The sequence below is a fragment of the Euprymna scolopes genome, chromosome 37 (genome assembly GCF_053919585.1).
Source record: "Euprymna scolopes isolate OS-2025 chromosome 37, ASM5391958v1, whole genome shotgun sequence".
In the NCBI taxonomy this organism is placed as follows: Eukaryota; Metazoa; Mollusca; class Cephalopoda; order Sepiida; family Sepiolidae; genus Euprymna; species Euprymna scolopes.
In genome coordinates, this window is record NC_136518.1 from 48,331,756 (window position 1) to 48,346,141 (window position 14,386).

The window sequence follows — 14,386 nt, forward strand, 5'->3', positions numbered from 1 at the left end:
ACAAATAGATTATATAATAAAAATACATATTAGTCTCAATAATAAGGATTATCAGCTGTTTACCATGAAATAATTTGATCCAAGCAGACTTACAAGCAAAAGAGGTTTTCAATGAAGTATGTGAGCCTAAAAGTTTGTTTTCTTTTTTTTTTATATAGTTTTAAAGATTAAAAACGTCCAAAAGCAAGCAAACTCCTGGCCTTAATGTTTTACCTTGACCTTGAAAAATAGTGTGCACCATCCCTAGGTCGCAAACCATTATCATGTCAGGTTTGGTCATGATTGGCCCATCGGTGTAGGCTGTAGGAGAGTATAAATACATAGGCTATGATCTTGACCTTTAACCTTTACCTTGAAAATGGTGTGCACCATCCCTAAGTGAGGGGCCATCATCATGTCAGGTTTGGCCATGATCGTTTCAGTGGTTTAGGCTGTAGGAGAGTTGCACATAAAAACACACAAATGCTACTATATATACAGGGTGTTCCAAAAGTCTTGGGCACATTAAGCAGATATGAGGACTTGAAATGTGCCCAAGACTTTTGGAACACCCTGTATATATATATATATATATATATATATATATATATATATATATATATATATATATACACACACACACACAATTGTATGAATAAACACGCTTTTTAAAATGTAAATTCAGAACATTTATCAAGTTATATATTTTGAGCTCTAGCAGTATAAACAACATTTGAGCTCTAAACCCACTTTTTGAGTGAAATTTAAAGGAATTTAAATAATACATATGCATATCTATATATATTAAATGAAATACTGAAATAAATTGTATAATACTGTATTCAAAGTTCAAATAAATATTAGTATCCCAAGCGAATAAAAAAAGTTCAATTTATATATAAATCGCCAATGAGAGCATTTGAGAATTTTTCCTGTTTTAGTTTATTCAACATTATATTATATTTTAAACAGCTTTAAAAAAACTTTAATATAAGAAAATATATACATTAATTTAATATAAATTAACTACAGAATAACTTTATCAGCTATATATATATATGACTATATATAAATTTCAGAATGACGAAAATGATCTGATCATCCATGGACAATTATTTTATCTATAATAATTAAATATATAGTGTTGGGATGGCAATTGTATCGGAATCGGTAATTCAAAACAGAATTGGTAAAAACATTAGAATCTTTCATTAGTAATATATATTATATATATATATATATATATATATATATATATATAAAAGTGAACGTGTCTGTGTGTGTGTGTGTGTGTGTACCTGTCTGTCTGTGTACATTCTCCTTCGCAATAACTCTGTCAATTTTCAGTCTACAGACTCGAAATTTGATATACAGGGTACTGAGATTTGGGAAAATCTATGTGATTGGTTTTCGGCCAGAAATTTGGCTGTTAAGGGGTCAAAGTTCAATGATTTGTCTTTTGAGAACTCTACCAAACTCCTTCGACAATTTTGGGTATAAACACTTGAAATTTTAGATATAGGTTCCTTGGACATGGATCTAACTTAATAACTCAATTTGAGCCCAAAACAAATTTTAAGGGGTCATAATAGGGGTCAAAGTTAAAAAATTGACCGTTTTTTTTTTGTTTTTTTTTTTGCTCAACATACACCTCCAAACACCCGGGCAATGCCGGGCTGAAATGCTAGTATATCTATAAAAGTGAAAGTGTCTGTCTGTCTGTGTACATTTCCCGACACAATAACTCTGTCAATTTTCAGTCTACTGACTCGAAATTTGATATACAGGGTACTGAAATTTGGGAAAATCTTTGTAATCTGTTTTCGGCCAGAAATTCAGCTGTTAAGGGGGTCAAAGTTCAACGATTTGACCTTTGAGAACTCTACCAAACTCCTCCGACAATTTTGGGTATAAACAATTGAAATTTTAGATAAAGGTTCCTTGACCATGGATCTAACTTAATAACGTTATTTGAGCCTAAAACAATAAATGTTAAGGGGTCATAATAGGGGTCAAAGTTTTAAAAAGTTTGACCTCTGCAGTCTCTACCAAATTACTCAGACAATTTCTGGTCTAAACATTTGAAATTTTACATAAAGAGTATTCAGAGATAAGGCAAGCTTTTTAATCGGGTGGGGTCGAAAATTTGTGCTACCAATATATAAATGTATATATGTATGTTTGCATGTCTGCCTAAAACCTTCGACAGAGGGGGCATATTTTCACAAGATAAGTATCGTTTTGAAGCTCAACCCTTCAGACGGCAAATACTGAAAAATTGGCTAAAACATTAGTTTCTTCACCCTCAACTGGGCACTTTTCTACATGGAGGGGTCGCTTTTTTCACCAATATTTTCGAAAGTCATCCGCTCTTTTCGATTGTTTTGCCTTAATTTAAACCTACATCACTTCCGTTTTGACGGTGGTCGTAACAGCAAAGACTTCAGGTTTTTTCCCCGTTCTTTTTCTCCTTTACGGTACAGGTTCGAGCCAGTCTTCCGACTACCACATTTTTTTTTTTTTTTTGCTCAACACACACCTCCAAACACTCGGGCACCTATGCTAGTTTATATATATATATATATATATATATATATATATATATATATATATATATACTTTTTATTTGTTTTACATAAGCATTAATATGTCGCTACACATTCATGAGCATGTTTCGGTCAGCCAGTTACTAGTAACTAGAGACCTCTTCAGACGATATTGCTGATACAAAAGTTTAGTTTTTGAGGGCATCACATAATAATAGAAAGTGCCTCAAGTGATGAATAATACACTTGTTTCTTTCTAGTTTTGCAAAATGAGGGCCCCCCATAAGTAGATTCAATTAGGATTATAATTTACTGTGTATTTTCATGAAGGCCATGAAATGAATTAAAAAAAAATGAATTACAAAAAAAAAGTGAACCTAATGAAATCTTACCTGTTTTTCAGCCATCTCCAAGCATTTGTCCCACTGACCTTTATCAACATACATATCCAAAGCACCAATTATATCTACATTGGCCAACTATTAAAAAAAGAAAAGAGAAAATAAAGAAAAAAATCAGATATGTAATTAAAAATTAATCTGTAAAGACATTTTATTTCTTATAACTTGCATTTTTGAGATGAGGACTAATTATTTGGATTATTCAAACTACTGTTCTCATCTTGAGAGTTATTCGCACAACATTTCAGTCAATGTAACCTCAGTCAAACTCTGAATACATTTAAGACTCATAAAATTCATACTAACATTGTTCGTAAGGACTCGTGGCACAGTGGATAGAGTACTTGGTAAAATTCAGTTGTAAAGCTTACACTCTTCTGGAGGTTGAAGGTTCAATCTTTAGTACAGGCAACACCCAAAATACAACTGCAAATTACTCAACACTTCTACTCTAATTCTATCCAGATTTCAGAGTTCGACAAAATACACCTAAAAGAAGTAATAAATTATTATTGCTGCTACAATAATTTCTTTCACTTTACTTATTATGTTTCTGAATTTTTGAGATGAGGATTGATAATTTGGATTATTTGGACTATTGTTCTCATATTCAGTGTTATTTTCGCGACGTTTTGGTCAGTGTAACCTCCAACCGATTTCGGGCATATCTTCTTGCAATTGGGAATTTTTATGTCAAACTTGGGAATCTGGAATTTCCAACAGAATCCTGAATTTGACAGAAAGATTTCTGAGTTCCAAAAGATACACTTGAAGAAGGTCGGAGATTAAATAAGCTAAAATGTTGTGCAAATAACACTCAAGAATAGAGGCTATGCCTACAATGCCTATCTCAGAAACATTCGCCTGTATACCAGTGAGACTTGGCCTGTTACAGTTGAGAATATCATCAGACTAACTTGCAACAATCATGCAATGATATGAGGAATATGGTCCTCAATTTTTGCTGATAGAACTCCTCTCAATAAGGTAATCAGTAGATGAGACCCCACGCTGGAATAGACTGATATGGTTTGGTCACAAGTGGCTAAGATGAATCATTAACTTTGATGCCCTTAGAACCTGTCCAAGGGTCAACCTAAGAAGAGGTGGCAATGGATTAAATTAAGTCAAGAGAAGCCATTCAACCAAATTGATGCCCCAACCATCCAACCCTCGAACTCAGGGAACAAGCGACGATAAACGTGCAGCAGCAGCAGTATTGATTTCAATTCTTCCGTTATATTTGCTTAGTTTGTTTTATTTTTAAGCAGAAAAAGGAGAATTGAAAGGAATATGGAACACCAAGAAAATGACTGTAATACCAATAATCATAAGAGCACTAGGAACAGTAGTAAAATAACCCGAAAAAAAAAAGACTAGGAGGATTGATACAACACTTGTTAATGATGAAAACAGCTGAAATATTAAGGCAAAAAAGCTGATTTATTCTGAATTGCATTTTTCATTGCTTAGTTAAAAATGTTTCATAATATAGATACATATTATACATAATATAGATTGTCTGTGCCAGACTAAGTAATGTAGTTTGCTTGAAGCATTGTTTAGTGTGTATATAAAAGAAATTTATAGAAAGCAATATAATGCAGATGTGTAACGGATCGACACAAACTGAAGCAAATTAAGTGGAACAAGCTTATATATATATATATATATATATATATATATATATATTTTTATATACTTTTTATATTGCATTGTGTTCTTAACTGCATCAATATGGTCCAATGGAAGTTCCGTATCGCATTATTATTTTTTAATGGTATTCATCACAAACAAGACATATTGCCCCTAAGACATAAGCAAATTAAAATGGTGGAACAAGCTATGCAGGTTCACATTTTATTGATATGCATACGTTTTTTCAACTTTTAACATTGCAGTATGTTCTTACTTGCATCAGTGTGGTTTAGGTGTAGTTTTGTATCATGTGATATTTTAGAAAATTTCCCTTCTTCAGATATGTGTTAAAATTTTGTTCAATCGTTCATAGGGGGCTCAAATGCATGTTTAAACTAAATTCAAATACATATCTGAAGAAGGAAATTCCTGAAATATCATACAATATGGAACTTCCAACAAACCACACTGACTGAAGTAAGAACACGCTGCAATATTAAAAGTATAAAAAAATATAGTGTAATAATGAAAATATTAGCACTTAGAAAACATTGTTTTGTATTTGAATTATATTATATATGTATTTTTTTAATTACTTTTAACATTGTATTGTAATCTTACTAACGTCAATGTGGTCGGGTGGAAGTTTTGTATAGTGTTATATTTCAGAAAATTCTCTTCTTCAGATATGTGTTCGAATTTAGTTAAAACATGCATACCAGAGCTGTGGTAAATGTGAGCAGTTTCACAGTAATTGGAATGAACATGAAATTAATTTTTTTTTTAATTTTGTTTTAAAATCTATTGCTATTCTTTAAACTTAATAATATAGGATTAATGTGAATATCTTATTTTTATATTATTTTGTTTATTTATATTGTATTAATAAAATGTGAATCTGCATAGCTTGTTCCACTGTTATATGTGATAATTTGCTTCAGTTTGTGTCTGTTACACCTCTGCATTGTATTGCCTTCTATTAAATACCTTTATATACACACTAAACAATGCTTCAAGCAAACTATATTAAACTTGCAGATTATGTGTATTTTTTTATTTGTATCATAGGGAGATTTTTACCTTTTTTTTTAAAAGTTTGGATAAGTACCTAGGGGTAATAAATTGGCTTAAAAAAAGTTGTAATTTAATGACTTCCCTTCCTCCCATCACTTCTCGTCTCAGTCGTTCATTCTACTACCTAACCGATTCAGTGTGCAGACAATCAACAAAGCAAGATTATTTAAGTTTTAGTATTATATCAGATTCCTAGGCATTTACATCTTTATATAGTACATGACCTGTGATCCATTATGTCGATCCATTACAACTCCAGAATAAGTAATTTTAAAAAATAAATTATAGCTGAGTACATTATTATATTGACAATAACATGGTACGACAATAACAAATGAAAATTGACTTTTCAGAAACAAGCTTTGATTTGCCAGCTTGAAAGCTATTTGGGTCTGACTTGGAAAATCCAGCAAGACATTATAGATATCGAAGAGAAATGTTTCATGGAAGATTTTTGATGCAAAGGTGTATCAAACCGTAATCAAATGAAAGTTTTCTTTTTTTTTCTTTTCATTTTAATTTCCATCAATTTAAAAAAAAAATTTTTGTATTCACCTTAAACAAGAGATATTACCACTAGGACATAAGGGGCTACTATTAGGGACCATGTCCACAGGGTCCCTATGTAGGAAATTGAGAAACAAAATATTTATTTGCATTACATTTAAATTTCAACATGTTAGTACAGCCAGGGAAGCAGAAATCAGGGCCGGAATTACAAAGTCTAGCAGTTCGAGGGAAGAAACTATTAGAGTAGAAGACGTTCCGGCATCTAGGGATCTCTACAGTGAAGGAGTTGAATTTTGCTACTTGTCGGGTTAATTGGTATTAGATAAATATATACACACCGCATCTGCTTTTCCTTGGCTTCTCATGGATTCCTTGTAGCGTTCTTCAACGTATGCCTCATACCTGACAAAGACGAAAAAAGAAAGAAATTACATCTTTCGAAACAAAATGATGTTTTCAACTTTTAAAAGGCGAACTATTTCTTGAATATGCTAGACTAAGACTTGAAGACTACAACAAACCAACCTATATAAATAAAACCATAGATGTATATGTGTGTGTAAATATTTAACTGATAAACTCTTAAACTATTGCTCACAGAACACTAAATTTAACAGGAAATAATAATCATACATCAAGAATGATTTATAACAAGAAAAATCTTTGTTTGGATGGATGAATAATGTATACAGAAACATGTCGACAACTTGAAATGCAAAATGTTCATTAGAACTTGCCAACATATTTCTATTACTTTTGCGTATACGTAAATTCACTCATAGCTTAAAATGGTATAATTAAAAATTTTTTTATTTATCTGTCGATAGCTCAAACATGGGGATCGCGGTTGGAGTGCTAAATCTTATGGTTTTGATTATAGCTGATGGCACCTAAGTCATTTTCTTTTACAAACTTACAGTGGGTAGAGCACTGTCGTAAATAATCTCACCCGCTACTTAATTGGCTGAAAATGCGAAGCTCGTTGTTTGTTTGTTTACGAACAGGCGATTTGAGCACTATAAAAGTGGTGGCGGGTGTCTATTAAAATAGACATTCCGATGAGTTATTTACGGGCGTCGATTCCATGGTCGAGTCGGAGAACTGCCGACTGTCGACACGACGGTTCTAGGTTCAATCCTTAGCTTGGGGGAGATGCTAGTCTAGTGGTATTGATGAGTTGGACTGTATGTCGATGACTACAAATATATATATATATATATATATATATATATATTAGTCATCCACATACAGTACTGTTTCTTGAACCACAGCTCATCATTGTGGCTAGACAAACCCTTTTCCCCAGTCATGTATCGAACCTACAACCATCGTGTTGACAGTCGGCAGCTTTAACCAACAAACTACGAATCAGTGTCCATAAATATTTCTAAAATGTCTATTAAATTAACACCTGCTCATCGCATAGTGCTCAAACTATCAGTTTGTTTACAAACAAACTAATAGTGTGCTTCGCTTAATTGCTTAAAATACATGTCAGGTGAAAATATATTGACAAAGTGCTCAACCCAATATATAGTATGTAACAAAGACTTGGATCTGTAATAATAATTATGAAATCTGCATGAATTAAAATATATTTAAGCGTATTTTACGACTGGGCAAAGTACCTCTCTCTAGTTTGAAATAAAATAATGAAAGCCAATAAAAGAAAATATTACTCAAAAGGAATTTTTTTTTTTTTTTTACATGGAGTTCACCATTTATCAAGGCCCAATGGCCACTCGGGGATAAGGGTTATTGTGTGTACAGTACTCAATGAGATAGTGTAGCAATAGTATAAGAGAATTGATAAGGTGTCATTACTTAGGGGGGGGCGGTTCATCAGGAATTTGTTTGTGTTGGACTTGAAGACATCCAGGTTGAACTCGGGAGGGAAACAGGCAAGCAGAACAGAGTTCCACAGGCGTGCAATTCTAAGAAAGAAGCTTTGTTCGTGGAATCTACGTTTTGATTTAGGCACAAATAAGGAGTGGGGAAAATTATTGACGGTGGTTTCAGCTAGTCGGGTGTTTTTTGAAAAAGATTGGTGAGAGGGGACCAGAGGATGGAGCTCAGACGAGCACTTGCCATGGAAATAATGATAAAACAAAGACAGGCTCGCTACGTCTCTTCTGTGGGAAAGAGGTTGCAGGGAACAGAAAAGGTCATCCCCCACCAAGCCACGAAGTCTATTTTGTACTCTGTCAAGGCAGGATAGGCTGTTTTTAGCAGCTCCTGCCCAGATGTGGTAGCAGTACTCCATCTCTGGACGTACTTGGCTCTTATATAGATAGAGAATTGCATCATTAGTGAGATATCTTCTGGAGAGGTAGAAGGATCCCACCATTTTCCCAGCGACCTTGGCCACAGACTTGATGTATGTGTTCCATTTAAGATCAGGAGTAAAGGTCAAGCCCAGAAGCTTATCAAAACATGGGGCCTCCCCTAGACGAGAGCCATCCATTTCAATTGATGCCAGATGGGGATCAGAGCGTTTATGATGTAGAGATAGGAGCTTGGTCTTAGATGCATTAAAGATAACCAGCCACCTCTTTCCCCACTGTACCACACGCTCAAGATCAGAGGAGAGAGAATCAGAGAGAACATCATCATTTATGTGTTGCCATAGATGGTCGTGTCATCAGCATAGATGTCAACGAAGGATTTTAGTATGTGTTTTGGGAGATCATTGATGTAGATGAGGAAGAGAGTTGGGCCCAGTATGGACCCCTGAGTGACTCTAGCATTAATACTGTGGGCCTCTGATTTCTGCCCATCAACCACTACTCTTATGAGCCTATCAGAGACAAATGATTTAATGATTTAGAAAACATTTCCAGTTATACCGTAGCTGGAAATCTTGTGTAGTAGGCCTTTATGCCAAACCTTATCGAAGGCCTTTGATATGTCGAGAGCAATTACCCTAGAAATGAATACTTTGTCAAGAGATTCGCTAATCCTATGAGATATAACTGTTAGCACATCTGCTGTAGATCTAGCAGAACGGAAACCATATTGCATGTCGCTAAGAAGCTTATTTCTGCTGAGGTGGTTGACTACTTCTCTATTTATTGTGGATTCCAGCAACTTACTCATGACACACAGGAGAATTATTGGTCTGTACTGGGAGGGGGATGACTTATCACCTGAATTCTTTAATACAGGGCATACTGATGAGGTTTTCCAGGGTGCTGGGAAGCACTTCTCCTTAAGGCAACGCTTAAACAGTTTGGTAAGTATGAGGGCAAGTTCTGGTTGTAATTTTTTTAACACTATAATTGGAATACCATCAGGACCAGTTGCTTTACTGGAGTCAAGGTTCTTGATTAGCTTGGCGACCTCACGCACAGATATTTGTATGTTGCATAGCGTGTTGTCTGTTATAGGAGGGAATACGGGGAGTTGATGGCCTTCGTCGCACAGGGTAGAATTTGCCGCAAAGTTTTTGGCAAATAGTTTGGCCTTGTCGGATGCTGTCGAGATGACCTCTGGTCCATTGATAATGGTTGGGATAGAACGCACGTTTCTGTTCAGGATCCTATTTGCTGTTTGCCAGAACTGGTGGGAACCAAGCCGCTGCTCAGCTACTTTGGATTTAACGGATTGAGCATATAGTTCTCTTGCACTTTTTATTACTCTTTTACAGTGGTTGCTGGCGGTCCTGAAAGCAGCTTTAGTTTCAGTGCATCTATTACGTTGGTAGCTACGGAAAAAGTGATTTCTGCGTGCAATGGCAGCAGCACATTCAGAGGAGAACCATGGCTGGCTGTTAGGTTTTTGTTGGAATTTTTTGGATGGTATGAATTGGTGTATGCCTATAAGTCAGGTCTGATACTATAGAGGACACATCCTTTTTTAACATGGAATGGAGAGGTAGATCAGATATGAATGTACAGAAGCTATCCCAGTCTGCCATAGAGTATCGGTATACAGTATGGTGGAGAGGTACGTCTGTAGATTTATTATATTTCATTTTTATCTTAACTGATACAATGCAGTGGTCGGAGGATCCCAGAGGAGATAGAACGGAACATGAGCATAGCTCAGGGGAAGTGGATAGAAAAAGGTCTAGAAGGCTTGCGTACTGACCGGTAGTATCGGGCACATGGGTGGGCTCACGAACAATCTGAGTGAGGTCATAGGCAATGGCAAAATCATGACAGAACCTCCCCTCATCATCAGTCTTATTTGAGTGGGTCAGCCATTCCACATTATGGACATTGAAGTCACCGCAAATGTGAATGTTAGCCGAGGGATGAGCAGACAGGATGTGGTCAATTTTCTCTGATATACTCTTAAAGACAGTAACTCCGCTGTTGTGGGGCCGATAGAGGGTAAATATAAATGCGATGGTGTAAGCTAGTGCAACCCAGAAGCACATATAAGGTAGATTAGGGTCTTCTCTGGAGATATCCCTGCCACATGGGAAGCCATCTTTAATGTAGGCACATATTCCATGCCCGTGGCGATCTTGGGGGTCAGATTTCGATGTTAAGTTAGAGTATCCTTTAATTATGAACTCATCTAGGGAGGTGGTCGGCCCTATTCCAGTTTTGCTTAGAAAGAATATATCAGGTTTCGTCTCCTGTAATTGGGTTTCAACCTCTGGAAGGTTAGAATGTAGACCCCTGATGTTGGAGAAGGAGACATGGTAGTAGGGGTCTACGTAGGACGATGGGGTTCTAGGTTTATTTGTGTTTTCTTTTTTGAGATATTTCATGTTGAGGATTTTAGGATTTGTGGAACAGGTCGGCACACTTGGTTAGAGCAGAACAGAGAGGGGAAGTAAGAGAGGAAAGACAGGGAATTTTTTTTTTTTGTAGCACATGATAAGGTAAAGCCGTAACAATTACCCACTAGTATGGCATCGAGAGGCCCCACCAGAGACTACTGCATGGTCCAGAATCCATTCACCAAATGGCAATACAGCAGCCCCAGTACTTTGCACCTGCTGACAGGACAGCCTCCTTAGTGGTTATTCCAAGGTTCGGGTCCCTAACTATCAGGCGGATAATGTCAGCCCAGATGAAAACGTTTTCCTCCAGCACCCTTACTAGTGACATGGTCGCAAGGATAGACATAGAGATAGAAAATTTTCGACATCTCAGACTATTGTTCATGAAGTACTACCGACCTGGGAAGCAGCTTTTTCTTCACCCTTTGTCAGAAACATCACTCATTAGAAATGAGGACTGAGGGACAAAAAAGGAGAAGCGAGAGTTACTGGAGCTGCCGATAACACATCCACTGCATTATCTACTCTCTATTAAAAAAAAAAAAAAAATGGTAAGAAGGACTTATTTATATCTACTTAGTATAAGTCCTTTGCCCATTCCCAGTTTAGAATAGAATTTGAAGATAGTCTCCTCTCCCATATTAATCCGTGGAAGTTTTTTTTTTTTTTTTTTGCTTTAGATACCTCGCAATAGGAACTTCGAGATTCACCTTATAATTACATTTCAATAATGCAACTTGTGAACAGCTTATGTTTTTAGATTGGGGCATCTTATTTAAAGGCTGGTTTAGGGTAATACCAGGCGTATTTAACAAAAAAAGTTTAAAACACGAGTAATAAGACATGATAAGTAATGTTAAGGTGTTTCAATTTTAGTAAGACTGCAATAAGAGAACAAAGATAAATAAATAATATATATATATATATATATATATATATATATATATATATATATATTAATACACAAAAATTTGCAAAATTAAGACAAGATACATTTCAACAGTTATGGATAAAGATTTTAACTTAGTTCTGAAGGCACCGACCCTTTCTTCCGAGGTCATCTCGAAAACTGACTAGTAGCTAGCAGACCTGGGTTGTTCTGGTACTTAAGGGATATGGTGGGTGTGGGGGTTAAATGTTTTTAACTTTTTTTTTTTGATTTAAGTCAGTCATAAATAAACAACAACCCACAAGTATTTCTGAACAGCAGACCTAATTCAAGTCAGTATAATGAATAAAGGTTATTAATATGAGTAGAATAGTACTTAGATGAAATAAAAAAAAACATTACTTCCTAGAAGAAAAGTATGAACACACTTTTTTGAATTAAGTGTGCCAAGTTCGAATCCAGTTGACTCCATAGCACCACTTTCAATTATGGATGTTGGCAACCTTCACATCGTCATTCCAGTAAATATCCAATTCTAGAAAGAGCCGGGGAAATAAATAGCAACAGCAGAATAAAACTTGTCAAAAAGTCATATTCATTTCTGAAATCTAACATGTACTATAAAAACCCAAACACAAAGCTTTCTTTCTGTTTGCTCTTTTTACTTAAAAGAACAACAGAAGTGTGTATGACATAACACTGTCTCGCTTCTTTGGAGCGAAGACTTTCTCAGCAGCAACATACACATAATGAGTGACTTTCACAAACTACTAAACGTAGTAATAAACCAGTCCCTTCTCAAAGAGAGAAGATAAAGTCTGGAAAAATGCATTTCACTAGCCAAGTTTCACTATACTGTACTGCACAGTCATGCCTGATGAACTTTTTTCTAAAAGGAGGAGGTAATACCTGGAATGATGACCTATTTAGACAGCAGTAATCAAATTGTACTGCATTACATTTAGAATTAGGAAGTGGCTGTAGTGAAGTGCAAAGCAATACAGTTGATGAACTGGGTGTGCCAAGTTCAAATCCACTTGGTTCCATAGCACCACTTTCAATTATGGATATTGGCAACCTTCATTTGGTTCCTCCTATAAGTACCTGATTCTAGAAATAATCAGAGAAACCAATTCCAATAACAGAATCAAGTTGATCAAAAAAAGTTTACCATACCGATTTATACAGATTTATAATTTAGTTATTGTTAAAAAAAAAAGATAACAATGTTTAATACACTGTGTATAAGATGAAAAAAAAAAAAAGATACACACACACACCTTGGTTCATTTTCTCGTGCTAAGTTCCTGGCATTTGTCCAGTCTTCATCTTTGATGAACATATCGATGGCCTCTTTAAAAAGTTCGACCTTCAGGTAAAAATGGGCAGCCTACAATAGAAAAGGGCACATATGTAACCTTATTGGATGTGGAAGTTGAAATCTGGTTTTAAAAATGGAATTTTTCACATAGGGCTAAATTAAGTAGAGAAGTGGAAAGTTTCATTAGAAGTTAAAGATTAAAATTAGAGCTATGTGTTAGAATACAACAACATGGACAAGAAGTCCAAAATAATACATAGCAATGAAGATAGTAATATGTTCAGTTTTAACAGGCGAGTTGATTGGATATGAATGTTTTTCTAGTAGCTTAGTCTTCGTTACACTGACTCAGCAAGGACAGGATTGCATGGTACATAACTTTACATTGCTATAAATAAATAATGATACAAAAAACATGTTTCAGAATTTTTTAGATGAGGATTGACAATGTGTGTTGTTTGAATTATTCAAACTATTGGTCTCAATTTGGATGTTATTCACACATTTCGACCAATGCAACCAAAGATCTTCTTCAGGTGCACCGTGCCTAACTCAGGAATCTTTATGTTGGACTCGAGAATCTGTACAAAATTTCACAATGGAACTCTTTATTTAATTCACAGGAGTAACTTCTCTCCTTGGTCCTAAGTTTTCTTCATTTCACTCTATCATCTTTCTGATGTTTATGTGCTTATTAAAATAACTATCACTCCATATTAGTTTGTATTTATAACTATTAGGTTGGTGTAAAGATAATGTTTTTTATTATATGTGTGTGTGTGTGTGTGTGTGTGTGTGTGTGTGTGTGTGTGAAAAACGACATTATTTTTGCACCAACCTAATAGTAATTGTATCTCAAGACAAAATTCCACTCCCACCCATTTCCTTTGTCAAATAACTAATTTTTACATTCATTTTTATTCATAATTTCTATTATAGTAGTTGGGCTACCCGGTACTGACCAGGTTCTGGATAAGCATAAAAAAAACAAAGTAAGAAAGAAAAAGCAATACAAGAATGAAAAACAATATAAAAATAAAACAAGCTAGAAAAAAAGAAAAGCAAGAAAAAAAAACAAAGCCAGCAAGAAAAATATAGCAATGAAAAATACAAGAAAGAAAAAAACAATACAAGAAACAAAAAAACAATACAAGAAACAAAAAACAATACAAGAAACAAAAAAAACAATACAAGAAACAAAAAAAAACAATACAAGAAACAAAAAAACAATACATGATACAAAAAACAATACAAGATACAAAAAACAATACAAGATACAAAAAACAGTACAAG

At 34.9% G+C, this 14,386-nt stretch overlaps 1 protein-coding gene across 1 annotated transcript in view; it reads right to left on the reverse strand.

The window, feature by feature from the left end:
- Positions 1-14,386, reverse strand: part of LOC145261148 (intraflagellar transport protein 172 homolog) — a 265,859-nt gene that overhangs the window by 23,798 nt on the left and 227,675 nt on the right. Inside the window, exons 39-41 of the mRNA XM_080119448.1 lie at positions 13,053-13,162; positions 6,487-6,550; positions 2,918-3,004 (exon numbers count right to left, since the gene is read on the reverse strand). Coding sequence (XP_079975574.1) covers positions 2,918-3,004; positions 6,487-6,550; positions 13,053-13,162 — 261 coding nt within the window. The remainder of the gene's footprint in view (positions 1-2,917; positions 3,005-6,486; positions 6,551-13,052; positions 13,163-14,386) is intronic.